The sequence below is a fragment of the Neltuma alba genome, unplaced genomic scaffold (genome assembly GCF_004799145.2).
Source record: "Neltuma alba isolate B1F8T4 unplaced genomic scaffold, ASM479914v2 tig00011897_pilon, whole genome shotgun sequence".
Taxonomy (NCBI): domain Eukaryota; kingdom Viridiplantae; phylum Streptophyta; class Magnoliopsida; order Fabales; family Fabaceae; genus Neltuma; species Neltuma alba.
The window spans coordinates 220,892-247,634 of NW_021636495.1; the positions used below are offsets into that span (position 1 = coordinate 220,892).

The 26,743-nt window shown below is 34.0% G+C and overlaps 2 protein-coding genes across 2 annotated transcripts; one reads left to right on the forward strand and one right to left on the reverse strand.

Moving 5' to 3' along the window:
* Positions 1-5,572: 5,572 nt before the first annotated feature.
* Positions 5,573-7,196, forward strand: LOC114719191 (uncharacterized). Its single transcript, XM_028904650.1, has one exon. The coding sequence runs from the start codon at positions 5,781-5,783 to the stop codon at positions 6,984-6,986; it is 1,206 nt and encodes a 401-aa protein (XP_028760483.1). The 5' UTR covers positions 5,573-5,780; the 3' UTR covers positions 6,987-7,196.
* Positions 7,197-15,428: 8,232 nt separating this feature from the next.
* On the reverse strand, positions 15,429-21,478 carry LOC114719185 (RNA-binding protein Musashi homolog 2-like). The gene is made up of 14 exons (XM_028904645.1): positions 21,312-21,478; positions 20,975-21,151; positions 20,742-20,831; positions 19,786-19,851; positions 19,635-19,700; positions 19,395-19,480; positions 19,214-19,259; positions 18,961-19,015; positions 17,655-17,731; positions 17,313-17,448; positions 17,108-17,235; positions 16,927-17,031; positions 16,067-16,207; positions 15,429-15,790 (listed from the first exon to the last, which is right to left on the reverse strand). Exons 2-14 carry the CDS (start codon positions 20,993-20,995, stop codon positions 15,728-15,730), a joined length of 1,080 nt encoding a protein of 359 aa, XP_028760478.1. The 5' UTR covers positions 20,996-21,151; positions 21,312-21,478; the 3' UTR covers positions 15,429-15,727.
* Positions 21,479-26,743: the final 5,265 nt, after the last annotated feature.

Below are 26,743 nucleotides of genomic sequence, written 5' to 3' on the forward strand. Positions count from 1 at the left end.
TTGCAAAACTTTTCATAAATTTTGATGATAATTTTGATTAAAAAATAATTAAAAATTTTAAGCTATTCAACTTTAAGATATGAGTCTTTTAGATGAATTTCCCCAAATATAATTTTCCAATTAGAAATGATTAAGCCTTTTTTCTGGGCTGTATATAAAAGTACAACGAGGAAATGAATGAACCACAGCTCTATAATTATCTATCAGAAGAAAGATCGTTTAAATAATAATTCTTTCTCCTCATCGTCAATTGGGTCGACCCATATGTACTTAAAATAATAATCTGGGTTTAAAGTTAAATAAGTGAAGCACATGGGGTGGCGCATCTTTTCTTGGACAGATTAATGTATTCATTATATTCTAAATTAAATTACAAAATCTCAAGTGGTGTTTTATTTAACAAAAATACTTAGAAATGGTGGGCAGTGACGCTTACCCCACATGTTATTCTAGACCTGAATTCACATCTGAGACATATGTCACATGCTATATATTGTTTAACTATGATAAATATTTATCTAACCTTCAATTCAAATTTTTATTTGTTTCCATTATTAATTGTCAAGAAAGCTAGAGGAGGTTGCTGCCGCAAATGCCTACATTTGAGGATGCAGATCTCAAGTTGTTAATATTCGCTGGATCAATAAATAATTAGAGTGAAACTTCTAAGGAAAGCGTTTTAGGATTGGGATCTTCTACACTTCAGATGATCTCAACCGTTTATTTTGTAAATAATTTAAATCTAAATATAACATAATATTTGGCTTAATAATATATTAAAACTAAATAAACCCAATATGTTATGCAACGTTGTTTGAATTTCTTGGCAGACAGTACCAACTGCATACAGATATATCGATTCACTTGATTGAAGTGACGAAGTCCGCAATGAACATGGATGGACAAGAACCAACATAATGGAAAGTGAGAGGAGACGTTGTCTGTGTATTATTTATATATGTGGGCATGTAAATGACAAATTAGAGGATTCGTTTGTTGACAATGTGGTTGATTGATGAGAAGGAAAATCAACGAGTAGGTTTGAGAAAGACAAGAAAGCGATGTAGCCCATGAGCCTGCATTTGGAAACAAGATCAATTTAGACGATTCGCTTGTTTGAGATGGACCCTCACACAGTGCTGAACAAAACAATGAAACTTCTCTTCATTCACATAAACCATATAGTGTTGTTGACACTTCGTCCGACATTTCCTCATTTCGTAGCCTCCGATGTGGTTACTGACCATACTTGCCGGTCCATAAGCTTTCCCTAAAAGTCCTACAGATCTTATCCTCTATGTGCTAAAGTGATCGATCGATCACTTACGTCAATCACAAGACCATAAATACAACTTGTTCGACAGTTAACAGTTTTCCCTTCACATCGATCCTCATACCAGCCAACAATAATATCGGAACCTTAATTCTGCACTAAGTAAATCTACTGTTGTACATTTCTGGTATCGAAGTCCCCACAGAGACGTAGGGCCAGATTAGTTTTAATCAAACGTTTGAAAATTGTGCGTCGATGCCGAAGAAGAAAGATCAGGGAATTAATTATATATAAAGATGATGAAAAAGTCTAACTTGGAAAAAGACAGAGAGATATAACAAAACAAGAACAGAAACGGGTGTTATGGAAAGGAGGGGCTTTGTTGAAAAAGCAGTGTGAAAATATGGGCCATGCAAACTCTATAAAAGTTGAACAAAGTCAGATTCTTCACACAAAGAGGGTATGAGTGGTCTTCAATTAAGTTGCTTCCAGGCTAAGATGCTTTCAAGTGGAAACTTTACCTCATGAGGTAAACTGATTCTGTGCAGATTATACGGTTTAATTCATTAATTTATTTAAATACCGACATGTTCATATTCAAACTGTTAAAGGCTTATTAATTACATTATTAATAATCTATCTCATAAATTATGCCACGGAAGGCCGTTGACCCATTCCATCTTTACCCAGCAAATCATCATCACCACTCGTATTATTAATAGATATAGATATATATATATATATATATATGGTTGGCCTCATTTTATTTCATGGGAGCCAAAAAGAATCGAACTTTTAGCCCATCGTCACATGACATCCGAGTCCATAAGTCAAGCTTTCCTCTTGATACATCCTCACCGATTTTCCGTGAAAATCTGCGAGTAACTTGTCCGTATATATAATAATGCCGTTTGGGGAAATATCGGTGCTTCGAGGTCACGTGCTTGGACTCAGAAAGTGACCGTTGCCATGCGATTTGACATCTTAAATAAATAAATAAAATATTGAACAACCATCGGAAGTAATATTACTTTATAGGAGGATGATCGATCTTCTCAGGGGCTGATATGCCTGAGGTTAATTTGAAGGTGAACCAGCATGTGCGTATGAGGTATATTAATTAATTTACCATAACCTACGTACCCTTTCGTTGTTTAATTTCCAGCTAATTACACATAAACTGATAAATGTTTGACCAGCCGAGTGATCTGTTAGTTACGATGACGTGATCGTCGTCAAATATGATCGACGTACGGGTGATGGGAACAACCTTAAACGGGACAAAGAAGTAACGTTTTGGGACACAAATCAAAAGTAGCAGCCACTATCAAACGTTAAAATAACGTATATACAGTTGCTGGATGCGACCATGTGCATGCATCCAAATGCCTAGGAAGAGACGTTAAGAAAGATAGATATATATATATATATATATATATATATAACAATAAAGATGGAAAATTAACTGTTACAAAAGCTTGGGTTTGTGCCGGCTTTCTAACTTAACTGTAATACATAGCATCATTGGTTGCCTTTTTCAAATCGGCGCCAAATCAGCCTCATTCACTAGTCAGAGTACTTTCTAGGATTCCCCTAATCTCAATTAGTACTTGCTTATTCAGGCATAATTTCACTTTGCATGCTTTTTCAAGACTAGGCTTTGACGATGTAGTCCAAAAGAAGCTTGGAGCTAATTAAGATCGGTGTGAGAAACTTTAATGGTGTCATTTCTTGTCTTCTGTCCTTTTTAAACTTTGTTTACTAGCTTGTGGGATCTTTAATTTTATTCCTTGTGATTTGAAGCTTTGGATCTGCCAGATTTTTGCGGTGAAATGTTCTTATGATTTTAAACTGATTAAATATTGGAAAGGAAAGTGACTCTACTGCTGTGAAAATGAGGAAGAAAAATGCTGAAATTAGGGGGAAATGAGAGAAGATTAAGGAAGGCTTGAGGAGAAAGCGGTGGGCGGTGGGTATGATGACAAGTTGTAAGATGTCACAGGTGCTATTAAGTGGGGATGGTGGGAATTGGGTGGAGAAGCAGCTTCTGAAAGAAACCTTTCCTGTGAAGATATTGAAACAGAAACCTTTCATTCATTAAAAAGCCCTTTTCATTACTGTTTCTGGTGTTAGTCATTTTCATATATGGTGTGTGTGTGTTACACATATGTATATGACTATACATAAATGTATCCACAAACACCCTTCCTCTGGTACTTTTCAGAAGGTCCTTGAAAGGAAAAATTTTTGTCATTTTTATAAGGGCAAGCCACCATATGAAAATGTTTATTATAGCTTTTTCTTATTGTCTCTATTTAATATTCACTCATTTTTCTAACTTTAAAATCTTCATATTGTTGATAGTGCCTTCTAAAAAAAGAGTATGGGACATATTTCTTCAGTTGTGCTTCTAACCTATCTTTTTTCGAAACACGTCTTATATATACAATAAAATGATACTCCTCCGGTCTTTAATATAGGACCCTTTTAATTATTTTGATTAAATTAAGGATGTTAGTTAAGTTAGGTAATAATTATAGATATCCCAAAATACCCTCCGTTTACACTTCTAAAAAGAAACTGACATTTGAAAAAAAATTCAAGTCTGGTTAACTCGCCTCCTCTCCTCCAGTCCAACATCGTCCAAGTTCTCCTGGCTCACACACCGTCCGAGTTGTCGGTGTCACTCATCAACTATTTTTAATTTTCCTGTTTATAAGAAAAAAGAATAATTTTTTTTCCTTCGGGCAGGAACTTTTTCTGTTTGATTGGGTAAAATATAAATAGAAGATTATATTTTCTAGGCACAAAGAAAATAGATAGTATGATTATTATTATACTATTCCTCGGAGGTAAAAAAATCCAATTACCTTGAATGGGTATTTGTATGAAAATATTTTTTTAAAATGTTTAAATTATTTTATTAAAAATATAAAATAGTAGAATTGATGTATGTGTGGAATTAATGAGTATTCATTCACTTTATAAAATATATAGGTGTATTATTAATGAATAATGAGTATTATTGTGGTATTTAATTATCTAATAGGGGTAATTTAGGAAAGAATAAAAAAATATGAGAAATGGGCCCTATATTTAGGACCAAGATCAACCTTCTAATTGGGTCCTATATTAAGAACCAGAGGAGTATAGTAATACTCTTCTAATCTTCTTTATAGGGTAGACCTAATATTTTTTGTCTTTATATAATTATCTCGTTAAACTCATTATATGAATGTATTTAACTCCTAATTTATCGTTCCATAGAATGTTATTTTCTTGAAAATTATATATATTAAATTTTAAAACAGAGTTAACAATAAAGTTTAAATATTTTTTTTTGAATTTTGATAAAATACATTGAAATTATTTTATAAATAAAATAAGGTGATTATAAAGTTAATAATGACACTTGGGAATTGGGAAGGGAGGAGGGGTATTTAATTATGCCTTGTGTTGGAGAGACAATGGAGAATAAGTAAATTGGTAATGACCAATGATTAGGTGATTAGCTTTTGGGTGATGTTCCTTCGCAAAGATGCGCAAAGAAAGAAAGCAGACATGTTAACGTTAAGAGTACAACACCAATGTGATATTATCATTGTGTTGTTACTTTGTTATTTCATTCACTTCCTCACTCTCCAAACAAACCCAATCATTTCTTTGCTTTATTACTCTAAAACCCCCTCCTCAACACACCAAATCATGTCATGCTAGACACACCCTTTTTTTTTCCTTCTTTGTTTTCTTGTTTTCCTGTTTTAGTTCTGTGATTATTTCCTAATTAATTAATTAATTAATTAAGCCATGGGATTAGTTTCATTTAAGTTAAAATTAGCAGCGCGTGAATTGGGAAATCCCGCTGATAAAGGGACAGCCTCCCAACAAAATAACAACTCCCAATGCTCACACTTGTCCGTTGCTCCACAGCTCATCGCTTCCTTATTCACAACTGTTTCCCCCGGGATATGCATATTTAAATATTTTTTAAATAAGAAAAATTCCTGAAATGCTATTAATTTGAAAACAATAATTGTACTATCATAAATAATAGTGCATATTTAAATATATTTTCTTGACGACAATTTCACCTTGCTGCTAGCCACACAAAAAAAAAAAAAAAAAGCAATATCAGTTTTTTCACCATATAGATATCAGGGAGTCATAGTCAAAAAATGACAAGGCTATTTAGGGAAATAAGAATATCGTTATCATTATTGTTTTGGGGAAAAATTATATTACCGAAATTCTATTGTGGGCCCTAAGGCCTGCTATAAATGAGGATGCTTTCTCCACATGCTAAAGTCTCCTGCGAAAAAGCACTTCACTGCCTCCGACTCCCAAGCTTTTCTCTCTCACTTCGCTCCCACCATCTCTCTCATTTTGATTCTCTGGCTCAAAGCAGAAAACTGCCAAAAACTGTAACTTCGGTGGACACGGAAGATACGACCACTGACCCAGATCAATTTCGAACTCAAAAGCCGATCGCCTATCGCTTTAGATAACAATGGTCGACGTCGACCGGAGGATGACCGGTCTTAACCCGGCTCATGTTGCCGGCCTACGGCGACTCTCTGCCCGTGCTGCGTCCGTTCCGGCCACTTCCTCTTCCTCATCCTCCCTGCCTGCACGTAACGGCCTCCTGTCGTTCTCTTCTCTGGCAGATAAAGTCATGACTCACCTCCGCAGCTCAGGCATACAGGTTCAACCTGGTCTCTCCGATGCGGAGTTTGCTAGAGCAGAGGCTGAGTTCGGTTTCGCATTCCCACCGGACCTTCGAGCCGTTCTCGCCGCTGGCCTTCCCGTCGGCCCGGGATTCCCAGACTGGCGCTCCCCTGGTGCTCGACTCCACCTTCGTGCTTCGCTGGATTTGCCAATCGCTGCGATTTGTTTTCAAATTGCCAGGAATACTTTCTGGTCCAAGTCCTGGGGTCCGAGGCCGTGCGAACCGGAAAAGGCATTACGAGTCGCCAGGAATGCGCTCAAGCGAGCTCCTCTTTTGATTCCTATCTTCAACCATTGTTACATTCCTTGTAATCCCTCCCTGGCCGGGAATCCTATATTCTTCGTGGACGAGAATAGGATCTTCTGTTGCGGTTTGGATCTATCGGACTTCTTCGATCGCGAGTCTCTTTTCCAGAGCTCCGAATCCGATCTTATACTGAAGAAGCAGAGATCCGTTAGCGAGAAATCCGCGGGTTCGTCGACCAACTTCTCGAGGAGGAGCTTAGACACAGGAATCGTCGCAGGAGGAAGAACACCGAGGTGGGTCGAGTTTTGGAGCGATGCCGCCGTTGATCGGCGGCGTAGAAACTCATCGTCTTCGTCGACATCTTCGCCGGGGAGATTCTTCGAGATCCCCCGGTCCGTAGTCCCGAAATGGGTTGAGGAATACATAGGGCAAATCGGGTCGGTTTTGAGAGAAGGCGGTTGGAGCGAGTCGGATGTATCCGATATCGTGGAGGTATCTGCGGCAGGGTTCTTCGAAGGAGAGATGGTGATGTTGGATAATCAGGCGGTGCTGGATGCTCTGTTGCTGAAAGCGGATCGACTCTCGGACTCGCTCCGTAAAGCCGGGTGGAGCTCCGAGGAGGTGTCGGACGCTCTAGGATTCGACTTTCGACGGGAGAAGGAAAGGAAACCGGTTAAGAAGCTATCGCCTGAATTGGTGGAGAGGATCGGGAAACTTGCAGAGTCAGTTTCCGGTTCATAGCGTTTCTCATTTCCTTCTCTTTGTTCACTAAAAAGGGCAAAAAGAAATTGAATTTTAATTTTGGTAAAGACATTGGGGCGTGTTTTGTAAACAATGAATGAGGAATTGGGAAAGGTGAGCGTAAAAAGCTGTATTGTACTGTTACGGAACAACATGGAATATAGATCAAAGGGTTCATAATTAAATGTTTACATATATAAATAAAATAGTTTACATACTGTTTGTTTTAAACAGCGCCGACTGATGAGCAATTACCTCTTGTTTTCTGTCTTTTTTTTACCGGATAAGAGCAATATTTATCTGCATCATTTATAAATTCAACAGTGCACGTGTGCACATGTGATATCGTTTTTAGTTTTATCTTTATATTTTTATCTGCTGAAAGCATCTTTTCTTTTTCTTTTTTGAAAAAAAAAAGTTCAAGTGAATTGAATCTTGGGAGCTTGATGAGGATATGCCATTCAGAAAATGCTTACAGAAATCTTACAGATCACTTACTAATAATATCTTTGTAATAACAGTAAGATTCGAATTCACAAATTTAGAATTTGACGTTGAAGGCATCTTTTCATTCTTGAGGAGGGAGTATGAGTGCCCACCATTAAAGCCTACTCTTCTGTCGTTTTGCTAGCGAAGATATTACTTGTAACAGGGAGTATCTAGGTAAAAATAAAATTATAGTTTTAAAAACATTTTTACGATATAAATATGTAAAAAAATTTGTCTCGATTTATAAAAAAATACTTTTTAAAGTGATTATTGAGTCATCTAAACACCTCTTGAAATGATATTAATTAAACTATTAAAGAAGCTAGGGGAAACCAAAAAGCCTATTTTGTTGCAAAAAATGGAAAATAATTATTTTCCACCTTTGGCCAGAAAAGAATGAGTTGATTAAGATGGTGATAAGAGACGAAATGGACTTGCAAGAGGAGACGTATAGGAGAAAAAGGGAACTAGACGAGGGGCAGTGATCTCAAACAAACGCGCGCGCGCACCCCATCTTTTCTGAAATTGGGAAAAAATAATTCTAAATCATTCCTTTACCAAGATAAGCAAAGACAAGTAGGTTTTAGAGAATGGAAATTCTTTATTATCATGATAATAAAAATTTCCTGTTTGTTTATCTTGCCATTAAAATATTTCTGTTTTTATTAAGTGTTAAACGAGACATTTTCAACGAAAGTATTGTTTCCTTCTAAACAAATAATTTTACAGTCCATGTAGTTCTAATTTGGTGCAATTTGATTTTTATAATTTTAATTTAATTCAATTGTAATCCGGTCTTTTAAGTTTAATTGAATATAACTTAGTCCCTCTACTCATAGTTTAACCATTTAAATAATTGATTCCCAAATTTTTAAAAATAAAATTATATATTTTGTAAAATTTAAGAACTAAAATTTTAAATGATTAAAATTATAGAGAATAAGTTGTATTAAATTAAATTATAGGGACTAAGTTACAATCAAATCATAACCACCATTACCAAAAGATTTATTTTCCTTTTCCTTTCATTTGATTTTCATACGTCAAAACAAATGATTTGGGAGCAACTGAATTATTTATTTTATTTTAAAAAATAAAATGAAAGTATTGAACCACACGTAATTTACTTTGAGGCCATGATCGTTAGTCGTGAATAATCAATCATGTATAATCCGATTAATTATTTGCATAAAAAAACTAAACGTAGGTAATTTATTTCAGGAAAAATTAGAAAGGAGATAATATACAAGTGTAAATTGATTTCAATTTTATAACAATTTGTTTAATTTTTCCATATTTTATATCGAGGATGATTGGTGCTTTAATAAAGGGCGACAGATTGGGATATTTAATAATTCCCAGAAAAAAAAAAAAAACAGGTTGGAAGGGAGCGAAGCGAGGGGAAGAACATGTCATGTGATTTGATGAGGGGGCCTCAAAAGGTTCCGTACAAGGAAGCTTCTCAGTCTTCCATTTCACATTTCCTAAAGCTCAATCATAAGTTTCGTTAGTCTCATTTCAGTTTAGTTTCTAATACTACCTCATGTTCTAATTATAAGAGTTGATTAACTAATTTGATAAGATTAAAAAAATAAATTTATTTATTTATAATAAATAAGTATTTTTTTTAATATTTTTAGTAATCAAGTGTATTGGTTAGAACAACAATTATTAGAAGGACTACCTTGTAAAAAAATATATAAATATAAGAGACAAAATAGATTGGGCTCTTATATTTAAAACCAAAATAAAAATCAAATAAGGTATTATATTAAGTGCCGGAGGTAGTATTTATTTTGATTTTGGTCTGGTTTAAAATTTTTGATTCCTGAGATAAAAACTGAAACCAAAATAAAATTAAATTTCAGTGATTAAAATCACTTAATTTAAATTTTAGAAACCAAAACTAAAATGAAATGAAACTTTAGAAATCAAAACTATTGACTTTAAATTTCATAATCAAAATTAAAATGAGATCAAATTCTAGAGACTAAAAATGATATTAATCTTTTGTGGAGGCACTTACATTTTCTTTTTTACTTGCAAAGAAAATGAATGTGCTAATTGATTTACTAACTTAAGATCTTAATATTAGTTTTGATTTGTCACTACTCCTTCTCAACTGATTATAGAATTAGCCTCTCTCACACGCATGCAAGCGTGTGTATACACACACACATATACGTGTTTATATATATATATATATATATCTATAAACACACATACATAGAGAGGGGGTTGTTTTGGAGGAGGAGGGATCAGGGAGGGAGCATGGGAGAGGAAGATGTGCATGGAATTGGGAGCATGTGAAGGACTGTAGCATTGGCACGCCCAAGAGGAGGCATGACCCATTCATTTTGAGTTGTTTCTTCCGCCCACTGCTTGTATTTGTCTCTTCTATTTCCCACTCTTCTCTCTCTTCTTTTATTCCGTTCCTTTTTTTTTTATTATTATTATGAGCAAACAAATAACATGAAACCCCAATTAACTTTAACAATACTTCCTTTTAAAAATATATTTTGCAAATTTTTCACTTTTGTTTTGAAAAAAAGAATTGCATAATAAAAAGGGTTAATATAACTTTTTAGTTCTTGAAATTTGGGTCTATTTTAATTTTAATCTCTCAAATTTTAAATTTATTGTTTTAGTGCCTGGAATTTAGTCTACTTTAAAACATTAATCCTAAAAAATGTGATGGTGTTAAAATTTATTGAAGTGTCAAACAGTAACGATAAAATGATGATATAGACTTAGTAGATGGAACTTAGCTAGATCTTATATAGATAACAGAAGAGTAAAAAAAAAATAGGTCCTCAAATCCCAACTATTTAGCCCCCCTTTTTTTTCTTCACTATTCGTTTCAAGAACTATTCACTGTGTTATATTCTATTATAGAAAAATGGCATTAAGGACTCACCTAAGAAATTAAATACAAATTTTTTTAAAAGCATTAAATTAATCTGAAGTTCTAATTGACCTTATTGTCAAAAATTCACTGGTTTAATTACTAAATTGCCCTCATATTTTTTTGTTTTAAGTATGCATTGACAACTGAAAGGACAATTATTAACACCTTAAGATACAATGCATTAAATCTTCGTGATGCGCTGAGAAAATGTGTTATTAATACCTATCATGTTAGTTGTTAATCATTGTACTTTAAGGTGTTAATGGTTGCCCTTTCGGCTATCAATTTATACTTAAAAAAATGAAGGCAATTTGGTAATTAAATAAGTAGAATATTTTGCAATGAGATCTTTTAGAACTTCAAATTAATTTGATGATTTTCAAGAGACTTTTTATATTTAATTTTCTTGGTAATGACCTTTATGTAATTTTTGCTTCTATTATTCACACAGGATCTAAGTAAATGTCATTTGACAAGTCAACATCATCACTTCTAACGTCATTGATGATACTTTAGCAGATTTTAATAATTATTATACCTTTAGAGATTAATGTTTTAAGACAGATTAAATTTTATGAACTAAAACCATTTATTTAAAATTGGAAGGATAAAAAACTAAAATAAATTTAAATTTTGGAGACAAAAAATTATATTAATTATAATAAAAATTTGAATGTTCTCTCTCTGATTTGATCCTATACAGTAAGAAAATTATGTGTGTGTACGCTACCTTTCTCTCACAAACGGAAAAAAAAAAAGCAAACAAAAAAAGAAGTTGCTTGAATTAAAAGCAGGTGCATTTAATGAGAGAACAGGTGGCATGAATCCAGACGGGAGAAACCTGAGTTCGATCCTTGGTGAGGTCAATGTCATGATCCTATACGCTTCAAATAAAACGAACGTTAACTTGGGCATGGAGATGGAATAAATACAAAATACATATTAATATACAATTTAGTTAATAATTAAATTTAGTTTTAAATATAGAAAGATGGTTTAGAGAAGTTAGGACGTATTTATTATGAATAATTTAATTAAATAATTATTTTAATATTTTTAAATTAATTATTAAGTTTTTATAGTACTGTTATATCCCAGAAGGGGACAAGGAATTAAGCAAAAATGAGAGAGAGGAGAGAAGAAAATGAGAGGGGAAAAGACGGGGGCGGGAGGGCCATGGGCAACGGTCACTGGCAGCACCGTTGACGATGTTGGGATCAAAAGTCATAGATAGGCTGAGGCCGTAGCGTTCCCTCCGGCACCGCCTATTGCTGCCTGTCTCGTTCCTTCTCAGATGGGCCCCACCCCCTCCTTCATTTATTGGTTCAAATTATGGGCTTTCCCTCTGTGGGCTCCACCCCCTCCCCATCTCACCTCTATTTCTACTTTCAGCGTTTTAAATGCTCCCACTTATTTCAACACCCCCCCCCCAAAGAAAAGAAAATCTGCTGCCATAAATAAAATGATTATCTCTTTTTTTTTTGGACTCAAGAAATGATTATCTCTTTAAATCCTCAAGAAAGTATTTTTTTTCACAATTTTACTCTTTAATAAATGACAGGTGTTTATTACAAGTGTTTGTGTATTTTTTGTGTTTAGATGCACTAGGTATGAATAATTTTAGAAGCATGTAAAAGGACATCACTCTATCACTACACCAGTTACTCACAGGAAAAAAATGTTTGTTACTCGGTGTAAGTCATTTATAGCGTAATTAATGATAATTTTTTAATTTTATCTCTATTGAATACAATAAAAAATATGAGAAAATGTACAATACATTCTTTTATTAATACCTTTCTTTAACAAGGACAAGTGTCATTTTTTTTTATTATCAATTTCACTATATTTCTTAATATGTGAGAATAGAGTACAAGTGACTTATACCACTCTGATTCTAAATGAAAGACACTTGTTAGTTTTCAATGTAAGTTACTTATAATATATTTAATGCTTATTTTTCAATTTTATCTTTATATTTAATTTTTATTGGAAAGAGAGAAAGGAAGAAGATATATGAGAATGGTTTGTAAATGTAAAAAGAAAGAGAGAAACTTTAATAAAAATAAAGTAAAAACTCATGTCAATTTAATAAATTTATTGATGTGCGATAACGTATTACAAGTAACATGTGTCATGAATAGGAGCGGTGAGTGGGAATAGGGTGGTGTGACTTTCAAGGGGTTGTCAATGTCAGGAATTTTTTTCAAGATACAAACCATAAAATAAAATTGGGAATAAATCCAAAAGTCAAGAACCCGAAAAAGTTTTACGTTAATATAGAAGACAAGTACATGTTTGTAAAATGAAATGTGTCTTGCTTAGATGAGAAATATGCCAAGGAGCTAAATATAAAGAAAAAATGTGGAGGAAATGGAATTCCAAGCTAAACACATCCATCCTGGAGCTATTTAATTTGGTGCCAAATGTCTTGACTTGACTTGGAGGGGAATAGGATTCCTTAAGGAACTTACTGTGTTCAATTCAAAGTACACTACTCTCATGCGTCTGTCCAGCAAAGGGAGGCAAACGCCGTTTGGTTTAGGTTGTAGTAGAACTTCCTCACTCTGAACGTCCGTTTCTTGGTTTGCATTATTGCAGGGCGAGCTTCGGCTCATTAATCTTCCTCCTATTTTGGTCCCTGCCTTGTCATCAATCATCATCCCCTAAAAGAACACACAAATTATTCATCCACATTATTGGTTCATCAACACGCGACTGAGCTGTAACTATCCTGGGGCCTTTTCAATTGGCTAGTCAAAAACCCCCTTGATTGCAACACCTTTCATATCCACTTCCTCGCACTAATCTAATCTTCTTCTACCACCGTAAAACTGGCTGAAATTACAGTGTAAAGAACCTGGCAACCAGACTCATTTCTCCGGCTTCTATTTATATGCTTTGGGGAATTGATTCAAGAATGGCTTGCAATTATGAAATGACGTCCATGGCCGTATGGTAGGCTCTAGGTTTCTGTCATGGGCAATTCACAAGATCAGGGAAGAGGAATTCCCTTGTAAGGAAGGGGTACAGAATGGCTCGAGACCCAGGCAAAATTTAGTTCACCAGAACAGCAATCTGAGTTTCATTCAGAGAATGTCTTTGTTGCGATGCACAACATTATTAGGTGAGTTTCAGCAGTGTAGAAAACTTACAGCCTGATATCGATGTGGTAGCTTCAATAATTTCACGTACGCCACGATGAGGGGTCCTCATTCCATTGTCTGTTCCTCCATCGTCAGAATATGGAGCCCAGTCTGCTCTAAATATTACCCCTCGTACAATAATTGTGGGAAATCTACGCCCCCATCTTAACTCTTACCCCTTCTCTTTTTCTTTACTTTTTTTTTTTCATAAAACTTTCTTAAATTTTGAATTAGTTGCACATCACTTCCCTGACCTTTAACAGTTTAAGTTAAGAATCCTGATATTTCATGTTTTGATTATAAACTTCCCTGCCATTAAAATTACTGTTAACATTAACGGAACTTGTCATGTCACAATCTTTATATATTTTATTATATATCATATCAATTAAAAAATAATATTTGACATTTGACATGGTATTTGAAATTTTTCTAAAAATTTAAAATGAAATGATTAAAAGTATAAAATACTTTAAAAAATATTTAAAATATTTATCTAATCATGTCTTTTTAAATGAAAAAAAATAAAATACTTAAAATTTATGTCAAATGATAAGTATTATTTTTTTAGTTGATATGATATATAATTAAAAAAAATTTAAAATTTTAACATGACAAAAACTGTTAAAGTTAACAGTAATTTTAACCACAGGAGAATTTATATTCAAAACATGAAACGTTAGGATTCTTAATTTAAACTTTTAAAGATTAGAGAGATGGTGTGCAACTAATTCAAAGTTTAAGGAAGTTTTGTGTATTTTAGTCTTATATATATATATACACACGCACGCACGCACGCGCGCGCGCACTCATTTTCTCCTCAGGGCAAGTCTCGAAAACTTGAAACACTTCGAGGCTGTCATACCGCATCTAAGAACTAAACCAAGTAATTTGTGCGGTTAATAACCTTTCGTAATTCAAAATTAACTGTCTTAACACACTTAGCTACCATTCGCACTTTGTCTTTTGTTACAAAACTACTTCCACCGGTTCATAATATATAATATAAGATGTTAGTTGAGTTTTTTTCACAAATTAAGGAATATTTTCAAATTGACAAGGGTTACATATTTTATTTTTGTTAAAGAATGGGATTAGAAAATTCCTTCTTCTCTCTCCTGTATTTAAAATTACCTCTCCTTTTTGTAATAAAGGATAAAGTGAAAGTATATCATTAATTAACCTGTCAACTTATATTTTAAAACCAAAATTTTCTTCTAAAAATTTCTTATATTATGGACATGTGGTAGTATAATGCATTTCCCATTTATGAGTCACTTGTAGGAGAGAAAAATTATTTTTAAATGTAAATTACTTGTATGATAATAAGTTTTTTTCTAATTTTACCTTTATTGACTTAAATATGTGAAAGAAAATATAAAACATATTTTTCAAATACTCTTCATTTAATAAGGGCAAAACGTTAAAACAAAAAATAAATCTATTCAATACATTTCATAATTTATGAAATTGGGGTACAAAGGATATGCAAATAAAAACATACTATAACGTTTCAAAGTTTAAGATAATCCACTCAGATAATAATATTATGAATAATACGGGTTTTTGCAATTTTATATATTACCAGGACAGGCCAGACTTTAGATAGTAATATGCTTATACGCATCCATACCATACAAAACTCATGTACGGTTTACATTGAATAATCCTGCCTATCATCTTGAATAACACAGTGGCACGAGGGCAGAGGCACAGAACTGCGACAATCAGATTTGAGCCTAGCGATTGGTGAAACGTCAAAGGTTCCTTCCTGTTTGCAATTAACTTGCCTTACGAAAGCAGGCATGATTCATGTTAATTTTGAAGAGCAACGCTTCTTTTCTCTGCATCCCATTCCCCATAGTCGAGCAATGCAACCAATCTCAATCATTTTGCAGGTGAAAATAACCATGAAATCATCGAATTCATAAAATTTAAAAGTTAATCACATCGATATAATTTTCCCTTTGAGCTAGGGGCTATAATAAGAGAACATATAACAGTAGACATGCCTGCAAAGTACATGTTACAGACGCCAATCCGTTTTTTCACCACGCGTTCCATTACTGTTAACTGAATAAGTTAATAAAGTAACAACAAAGTGTTTATCTGGATGTTTACAAAAGAGAGGTCAATCCAAACCAACGGAGCTGATGGTAGAAAGACCACTAATTGTTGAAACTCATGCTTCACGCTCCTCAGTATGGCCTATACCTCCAATCTGCCCTCGATGGTCTTGCACTTCCAATTCCATAACCCCACTGCAAAACCAAATACAGTGCCTAAGTCCAAAACATGCACTTTAAATTCAATAGTCTTGTGCTTTAGCAGATCGTTCTGATGCAAGGTACACTTGCACCAGCAGACAATTAATTGAATTTTACATAATTTACACAAAAGTATACAAATAAAACTGAAGTCTCCATCAAAACAAAGCTTTGTACTTAGTTCAATGATTCGATCATAAAATCATTGACGTACAGACATCATCGAAGTCTAGTTCAATAATTCGATCATAAAATCAGTGATGTACTTACATCATCGAAGTCCAGGCTACCATACATCCTCCCATAGGTGCGCATAGGACCACCATATCCCCCAAAAGTATCCACACTGCTCATCATAAAATTCGAACTGGGCCCAGCATCATCAAGAGGCGTGGCTGAATCTATAGCAACCTGCATATGCAAGTTTGTAACTCAAACCATGCATTGACTACACAGGGAATTTAGAGCAACACATGATTCAGAAGAATAAATCTGTGAAACCTCCACATGTGCACGTGCATGCATCATAAAAAATTCACCACTGGAGCTGACATTGTGATGTCAAAAAAATCCACATATTCGAGACTGCTGTAGGTCCATTTGTACTGGTGAAATCTATACATATATCATGGGCGTCTTTGCTCGCACGCAACCATTTTTTCATATTTCGTACCATCTATGCTATTCTATATAATCTATCAAAGAAAGTAAGATAACTGGCACAGTTCATTACTATAGGTTACACTTTCTAAGGTCAAATCAAGTAACATATTATCATTTTCTAATTGCAGTGTTATTTTAAATTTCATTTCCGGCAGAGGAAAGTTATTCTACTAATTAAATAATTAAATAATGTCATACTGTGCATTGTGTATTGTGATATAATATCACCTAGACCTCTAGGTAATAATCGGCACTGAGCTCCACCCTTTTTTTTGGGCCAGGGGGGGTGTTATTTCCAGACACGGATCCCTTAAAACATCATCTTAAACACTACGTTCAAAATTCACCTCCAAAAGGGGGGTGGCGCAGAGAGAGAGAGAGAGAGAGAGAGAGAGGCAAAACAGCAAACAGAGGACTCCTGTAGATTTAAATAATGGCATACACAGAACTAAATCCAATTAAAGTACCTGGTGTCCACAAATCTCATGAGACCTCCGAGAGACACGATCTGCTACACCATCTTCAGCAAAAGTTACAAAACCAAAACCTCTATGGCCTGCTCTCTTGGGATCCTAGAACCAACGAGACAAGCAATAAGTCATCTTTCAAAATTCACAAATGCTTTTGTTTCTTAATAAAATTTCTCACCTTTGGAACATATACGTCTAAAATACGGCCAAACCTTCCAAAATACTGGCGAAGATCATCAGCTGTTGCTTCAGGGGGAAGGCGGCCAACAAAAATTTTTTTGCCCATTCCACGAATGGGTTCTCCCCCTAAAAATTAAAACAACAAGGCAATCAGCAAGTTATAACAACTGGTCAACAACATGGGACACTGCTTCCATGCTTACTTCCATAAACTGGGCCAGGATGATCATACAAAGTAGGAGCACCAAGGGCTGCATATCTAGTTGCTGCAGATATATATGCATTGTATGCACCATACCCTCCCTGTGACATTCTGCCAATAGGCCTGAAATCATCTTCCTGACAGGATAGAATTAAAGTTAATCAACTAAAAAAAAATCACACAGAACATTACTGATGATCAGACATCTTTCTGTGAGTAAATAATGGACTTGTGCACATTAAAGCAGTTTCACAAACTTAAGGCAGCAAAGTTTTTCCTATCCGGCCATGAAAATACAGTTAATCAGAATTTTGCAGCTCCTTTTAACTATACAAAATCTTGCCTTTGGTGTTGCCCGATCAACAACCACAGCAGAACCTCCCAGTTCATGAGTATCTGCCATTAAATTCTCCACAGATTCTGCAACGCAAAAAGATTCTTTCAGTGCTTGGTCCATCTTCTCAACCATATTTCTAAGGAAAGACTAAGTTTCTCCACGATGTCATGAAGGCCATGAAAGTTTATTGATGACACTGACTTCCAAAGGGTGCCCCGAGAGACATCAACACAAGACAAATCTACACTTGAAAGAACCAAAATACAACTTCTTATGCAAACCATGGGTTTAATCCATCAAGACTAAAAACTGATAACCATTATAAAATTGTAAACTATAAGCACATTTAAGTCACAGTTATTTTATTTTTAATTTTTAAATTATAAAATATTTATTAAATTTTTTAAATTATGTTTATACTTCCCATCTTTATTTTTTTAATTTTATTGTTGTTTGTTCAGTTGAAATATTTTTGTATATTTGTATTACAATTTATTTCATAATTAAAATTAAAATAGAATATAAATAAAATTATATTATGTTAATTAATTATAACTAGTTCACCCACAGGCTCTAAACTCTAAACCGGTGAGTCACCAATTCAATGACTCGCAGGCTTTTAATACCTTGCACTGGACAGAAATGACATACTAATGTTTTTCACGGACTTTTGAATCCACACACCTAATTACAAATTTGACATCGAGAAAACATAATGAAGGGCCATAAGGAGTAGAACCAAGACTTCTAATAAATGCCTATCACTAGACTACAAAATACATTATTATCAACCTAGTACCGATGGGTAGAAATTACGGAATATTATTCTCTATCAACTCCATCCTGCCAGGTAAAACTTCTATGAAGCTTTGCATGCATATATTTGAAGACGAGTTGTGTCACCCCGGTCTCCACCCTTAAAAAGACTCTGGGACACTTCAAGAAATTTAGGAGGATTTCAAACCCATCCCCAAAAAAAAAAAAAAAAATTCCCAGTAACTTTCTCCACTTCACTTCTGCAGCAACAACTCGTGTGCCTATCAAGCTGACATTTAAGCAAAACACAAATTACCTTGTCCTTGGTTTTGTATTTTACCAAAAACAGATGTTCCCGCCTTATTAACTATTAAATTACTCTCAAATTTCTCTTTTTGCCAATGTTTATCAAAATCCAAGAAAATTGCCAAGATGATGTTTAATTATTAAAAAAAAAATGGTGCCATTATAAATTTATAAAATGCAAACAGCTAAAAGCACAGCTGAGAGAGAATCTTCTTTTCCTTTTGGGCAAGCATGAGAGAGAATTAGGTACCTGCATTAGCAAAAGTTATGAAACCAATTCCCCGGTGTGATTTTGAGCCCTGGTCCTGTATGAACAACAAGAAGCCTTATTCCACTAGCAGAATTGAAATAAATCATGATGCATCCTCTCAAAAAAGGAAAAAAGAAAGAAAAGAAAAGGACAAGATCTGTAGGGCAATTGAATACACACAAATGTTCAAACAATAAAGTGCATACATAAACGTATGTATTAATGTGTCTATTGATCACAGGGACAGAAGTACCTTTGGCATGTATAAATCTGTTATCTCACCATATTTCTCAAAATGACTGCAAGAAGGAAAATCGGAATGAGAGTAATGCTATAATATTATCACCTCCTGATACTAATTGATACATTTAAAGAGGATACAACAAGGCAAGGAGAGTCTTATCACCCATTTAATGAAGAAAGAACATCCATACCTTCTAAAAGTTGCTTCTGTTACAGATGGTGGAATCCTGGCCACAAAAATTCTGGTAACTTTCTTCACTGGTGCCCTCATCTCCTCCTTCAACACGAAGGCACAATATCAAGAATAAGTAAATCTTTATGTCCATGGAATTATACAGACATAAAACAACACAAAAATTGAAAAGAACCAAAGCAGGCTAGAAAAAGTAGAAACATAAGATTAGAAACATAAATATCAGTTAGAAGGAAACCTTTGGTGTGGCCACTTTGACTTCCAGCATCCTATTGCCAAGAACATGTTCGCTTGATAATGCTGTCTGCAGCCATAATGTCGTCACACTGAAGACTCAGCACATATGCATCGCCAGCTATAAATATATGTAAACGTATATAAATCATTACCTTAGCATCATCAACTGATGCAAATGTAACATATCCAAAACCACGAGACCGGCCAGTTGACCGCTCCTAAAATTCACAAATACTATTAGTAAAACATGCGTCCAGAAAATTTCAATACAATAAAAACAATATTTTAGGATCAACATTAATTGATCTATAACTCTATACTCCAACTAACCCTCTATAAGACAACTATGCTTGATCACCTACGAGTAAAGCCATAAAGTATAAGACTAGCTTATTTTCTGACTTCTTTTACTACACCAAGGTTATGCATTTAAGTTCCATTCTCCAATCTTCACCAAGGAAGTACAAGTATCCACTTGTCAGTTGACACTAAACTATTAGAATAGAATTTTTGGCCTGCCTTTACAAGAAAATAGAGCATGGATTACACCAAAGCAGATAAATCAGCTTACACTTCCAATGGAACTCAGGTGCATTGAGGTAGGAAAAATAAAATTTATATTCAAAATTTTACAGCAAGGAAATCTATGTTAAAAGTAAGGAGGATGATAAATTGTTTATCAGATTGCTTAAGATTTCTTTGGACTGAGAGAGGCCTAAATTTTACTAACCAAGAATTGTAATGCAGTGAAAGGTTAAGGGGACTTGCTTTTATTGCACAATTTATTGGTGAGATCAATTCCCATCCAGATTCCAGGATAAATAAATACTATGGATCATCTCATTTGGGGGAAAAAAACAATGAAAGAAAGAAAAGAAAAGATCCATAATCAATCAACCTTAGTTCATACAGGTACAAAGTGTATGAAAAGAAAATTTAATCAATATAACCAGCTAATATTAACAAATAACAAATAAAATAAAATCATCACGTTTAACTGGGTCAATTCAAGGTTAATGGTCATCAAACACATATGCCATAATAATACACAGGAGTGCTTAAACCCCGGGTACAAGAGAGAGAGAGAGAGAGACCACAAGGGACTGACCTTCATGACAATACAATCTTCCAATTCACCAAATTTGCTCATATAATCTTTCAACCCCTCAGTATCGACTTCCCAAGGAATACCCAAAACCTGAGATGCAGTTATGTGATTACAGCAAAGGATTAACTAATCAAGGAAACATAGAATTAAAAAGGGGGGAAATATGAGAAGCTTTAGCATTGTAATTTACGGGTAACATGTAAACGCAAACAAACTGAATGACAAGGACTAACCACAAGTTTTCGCTGCTCCATGAGGAAATTCGACAAGATGCAAGGACAGAGAACCGACGGCAGCAGGGGGAGAAATTCCTAAAACATTTAAAAATAGAAAAATTCTCTCCACCTTCTCTCTCAGCTCAGCACTCAGCGTTCTCACCCCTCTCTCTCTAAATCTCTCACACTCGCCCCCTGCACATAATAAGCACACTTCTTTCTCACACACAAATTTCGTCATCATATACCAAATGAAAATCACCTTTGGAGCCTGGAGTTCAACAGCGATTGAATTACAGCTCGAAGAAAAAAAGACAAAAATACAAGAAAATCTTTGGATTGCGCACTCACTAACCTTGGGAAACCTGGATATACCAAAACCCTAGAGCGCAGATCTCCCTCTCTATATCCCTCTACCTCTCAAGCTCGCGGGGCTCGGCGCCTTCTCGTGTCTCAGAATAGGATGCCCTCTGCACGTTCCCTCTAGGGCGAATTCGAACGGGATTATGGGATTGGGATGTGGATTTGGGTCTTCCGGCTTAATATTGCGTCGCATATTTTCGCGGATCCCCCGTGACCGAATGATTAACCGGATCTCCTTCATCGCTCGTCATGTGCTTCTATTGTTTTATTCTGTCATTTTAAAACCATAAAAACAAAAAGAATTAAATAATTAATTAATATAAATTTCAAAAACCTAGTTAAATTAATTGCCTGTAAAAATATGTTTTGTTTTTTAGAGAATTACAATGAAGTCCTAAAAAAACATAATTATCAAACAAGCCCCAGAAATTATCATTTTCTACTTTAAAAGTTATCATACTGCTTATGTTGTTATTGAGACTTTTTAATAATTATGTTTTTTTAAAATTTTATTGTAATTCTCCTTTTTTAAAGATACTATCCCTGCTTCTAATTTTTTACTGGGAAAATAACAAAAAAGTTAGAAATTACTAAATTCTAAATAAGAAATGTCAAACAAAATTTATTATCATTTGCAATTCAGTGTTGTTACTACCAAATAAAATATTATTACCAAATCTGATTTGTGATTTAGTAATTTTTAACTTTTTTATTATTTTCTCTTAGTTATTTATAAAGAATATATTTAAAATATTCCTCCTTTTGATCATTTATCTTAAAAACTATTTGCATTAATAAATATGTGTAGTCAACAAGTATAATTTTAAAAATAAAAAATATAACAATAAAAAAATTAAGATTTTATATTCATCATTAAAGCAAATTTTTCTGGCGATATACGCAATAAATTTTCAATTAAATCGTATATTTAAAATTAAAATTAGTAAAAATATTTTAACATAGATATTTTGTGAAGACCGATCCTACTTCTATTCCCCTCCTTGCTTCAGTCTCTCACATGAATGGTTTGTTTTCTTAAGAAAGTATCAATAAAACACAAGACAATTACACTGAGTGCATGTCCCTATCATCAACTCCATATCATTTTTTGTCAATACATCATTTTATAAGCTCCCTTGGCCTTCCAATGCCATTCAAACGTAATAGTCGAACTCTCTGTGATGATTTTTCTCATGGATAGCCTTCAGCATACAATAAATTTTGTTATGCGAGGTTATTTTGGACCCAAAGTATACTTATTGCAAAGGTAACAAATATTTTGATGAGATTTATTTTTATTTATTGGTGTAAAATTTAGAATCATTATAGTTTTTTGGTACTAAAAAAATTGTTTTTTTTTTAATTAGGTTATAGCTACCTCACTATCCGACCCTAAAGGGATTGACTAATCCGGAGTTTGCCTAGAAAGACGGGGTGAGATGTCGAAACCGAGACCTGGAGGCGAGTGCACACCTTGGACACCCTTTCTAACCACCAGGCCAAGCGACAGAGCTCAAAACAATTATATTTTATGTACAATTTTTTTTTTGGTAAATAGCGCGTGGGGACTTGGTAATTTATGTACTAAAATAATTATTTTAAATTCCTCACCGACCCCATCGTTCATTGTACCGTTGGCCAGTAGTCTCAAATTACATAATAGGGATACAAAGAGTGTGTGTGTACTTTTTGTGCCTTGTGATGTTCCATGCAAGTATGTGCTTAATTTATGTTTACGAATTTTATAAATTTCTTGTCACACCCGACGAGGTAAAGAATTTTGACAAGATTCTGGGAGGAAAAAAGAACAAAGAAAATCACTGCCAAAATAAATGAACCATAGCACATATATTCTGTTTGCTTCTTCCCCCCTCCTCTGGCCATAATAAACTAAGGTTAGGTTGTGTTATGAGAGACTGATCTTTCCTACTAAACCTATAACCCTTTGGTTAGGTTATGTTTTTCTTGAAAGTGAGGAAAATGCCCCTTTTTGTTTTTTAACTTTTTCGGGTATACGTGGGAGCGGGCTCGGCCCATAAGAAAGTCATGTCATTTGAAAAGGAAAATTAAAAGGTCGAAAATGTCTCCGTGTTGTTGGGCCACAATATATGCAAGTGAAAGGTTTGAGCCTTCTTTGTTGAGCTTTTTTTTTTTTGGGATGAAAACTGAGGATGAAGCTCAAGCCCACTCATTTCTCAAATTCTGACGACGCCGTGAGAGGAAGAATTTGGAGTGGCGGTAAAACTATTTTTTATTTCATGTGACTTTTGCAAATGTGTCAGTAGTATAATATGATTTTTATTTGGATTGATTTTTATAAAAATTAATTTATAAATTAAAACTTATTTAGATAAGTAATGAAAAAGTAAGTTTAAATGTAAAATAATTAAAAGAGTATTATTGTTCCAAACTAATTTGTCTGACTTATAAATTAATTTTTAATCTAGTGATATATATAAATATTTTAGAAAGATCATGTAATATAAAATATAATTAACTAATTTATTTAGCTTTTGTAATCTCTTCAAATTAGTTCATTGGGTCTTATATTAAGGGTTTGAGATAGTATATCATATGTATATATTTTGATAAATCTAAAAATAATAATAAATACAAAATAATTAAATTATTATTGATAAAAATAAATTATTGGATCAATATAGGACTCACTTAAATACTTTATCGCTTGACATTGGCAACTCCAAAGCTCAAAATTTGGCGTTCTGCAGCCGCGACCAATTTTTAATTTTTAAAACAAAATTGGTAGTGCACCTAAACATTGCAAAAACTTCAACTCACCCCCACAAATCTCCTTTTCATAAATTCCAATACAAGTTTTCTCTCCAACGGCAATCCAAACAGCTGCAATATAGCCAATTATTTTTGCCATTCAATGTGATATAAAAATCAATTGAAAATGCATTTCATATCGGTTTAAGGACGCAAGGTGTCCCTGCTTTTTCAGGGTAAGAAGGGGTAGAGAAAATGCCTCAAGCCATGATTTTTTTGAGAAATAAGACGTGGTCATGATTTTTTTTACAGCAAAAACTAATTCTATAAAATTATGTTACTCTTTCGGTTTTAAATATAAAACCTATTTTGTAGTACGAGACCCATATTTAGAACTGGAGAAGTATTATATTGAGAATACGAGTAAAGAAGAAGTGGTCTTAAATGTAGCAGGCGAAGAGATAGGCTGGCAACACGGTATAGCTAGGACGGACTTGGCCAAATACTTACATGGGAAAAAATTAAATTCGCTGAATTTTTGCTCTTATTTGGCTAGTTTGGACGGTTGGCCGGCTGTGCAACATTCAACGTGATGAGTTGTTGGCCTTGTTCAATACAGTATCAGTTAATTATTTGAATTGAATAATAAATAAATAAACTCAACCTTACATATTCAAATGCAAATAATAATAAAAATAATAACATGTCTGAGTTATTACTTGTTTTATCGTTATTGCTCTAGTTTGGTGGGCAATATTGCGACCATTGTATTATAGTGGACACCATATATATATATATATATATATATATATATGGATGTATGACTTCGTGATCAATCAACGTTTCATATCAATACACAAATGATTCCTAATGCCATTAAAAAAAAAACAAAATTAGATTAAATCCAAACCGTCGAATTTTGATTTGGAAAGTTCGAATTTGGTGCTTATCATTTGGGTGATGAGCATCCAAACTGAATCAAATATTAGTACGCATGGCAACAACACGTGCAAGGTCTGTGTTGGCGAAAGAAAGGTCGGTCAAATTAGGAATGATCATGCATGTTGTTTCTATCTTCGTTTCTTTTTTTTCCTTCTTCATTTTAGGTGGGATCAATCAGTGTAAGGTGAATGCACCTTAGCTTGCAGGATGAGATTATTGGGTGCGCCGCAAGGGATGAGAGTAGCGTCGGTGTACGTTCCAATTCAAAGAAACATGCATGGAGGCTTATCCCCATAGCTTGACATGCTACTATCTTCGGTTTTTAATATATGATCTTATTTGATTTTTATTTTAATCCTAAATATAAGACTGCAATCTATTTTATCTTTTATATTTATCTTTTTTTTTAAAGATAATGCTTTTAATAATAGTAGTTCTAGTCGATAAACTTGATTAGTAAGGATATTTTAGGAAAGATAATACATATTTATTACAAATAACTAACTTAACTTATTTTCTTAATTTACTCAAATTAGTCAAATAATTTTTACATTTAGAACTAGAGGTAGTAATATATAATAATAAGAGGGTATTGGGTGGGTTGATAATTTAGGCCAAGAAAATGACTAAATGAAACGGAGGGATAGGAAAAAAGGAGGAATGTGTCAGAGAGAGAGATGCAAATACAATGCACTGAATAAAAAGGGTAGGCATATACGTATAATCCAAACGCTCCCTCTCTCTCTGTTCTTTAGTCTTTATTCTTTCTATCATGCATTATTATTAATTATTAATTAAAAATCTCATCTTCCTGCCCCTTGTTGGGACCCTATTTTGGAATATCTCACATGCTCCGAACCTGCTAGATTTGGCTTGTCCATATCTAGCTATACTTCTCTCTCACCTTATTTTATTACTGTCATTTATAAAGATATGATAAAATAATACTGGAATACGTATATAGGGTATTTGCCGGGCATGATCCACCAAACATGAACACTCAAATAATTCGACCCTGCTCTAGGAGGCAACCCCTTCTCTTCTCTTGTGAAAGACTATTAGAGCATGATCCATCATTGGCTGGGTTCAAAACAGACAAGAGAGTAGATACAATATATTCTCTCTCCTTACTTGCTTTAATTTGTCCAATAACTAATGGATTTATGTACAGTTAGTATGTAGTTAATAATAATTAAAAGCAATTGATGATGATCCATGCTTCCTTTTAGTTTGTCGAGATCATTATCCCATGCCCATGCCCAAATAATGTCAAATATCTATTTGACTTGCTAGCTATTATTATTACAGGTAAACACATGTGGAATTAAACAAATGGATAAATGATATTTGTATGTCATATATGTTCTTGTGGTGCTCAGAAGAAATGAGACAGTGCAACATAGGTCGAGGAAAACCATTCTTGTATGTGATGGTTAGTTGAAACTAATGTAGTTAAAGACGTCTCACGCTCGGCTTGTCGATCGTGGGGTCTGATCTATCTACCACTAGGGGATACATTCTTTCTTATTTTCCGACCAATCACTATTCCTATTTCTATCTGCTCTATTTTAATTTAGTTTTATATATAGTGTATGAGTTTACGTATTTATTTATTTACATCTTTTGTGACGTAACCCAGCGCTAAGTTGAGGAGCCAATGAATCTTAATTCTTTTCCGGCCAATTATTTTTATTATTGACCTATATAAGAATTCCCTTACAGTCTTTTTAAACAGGTTTGGCAGTACGAAAA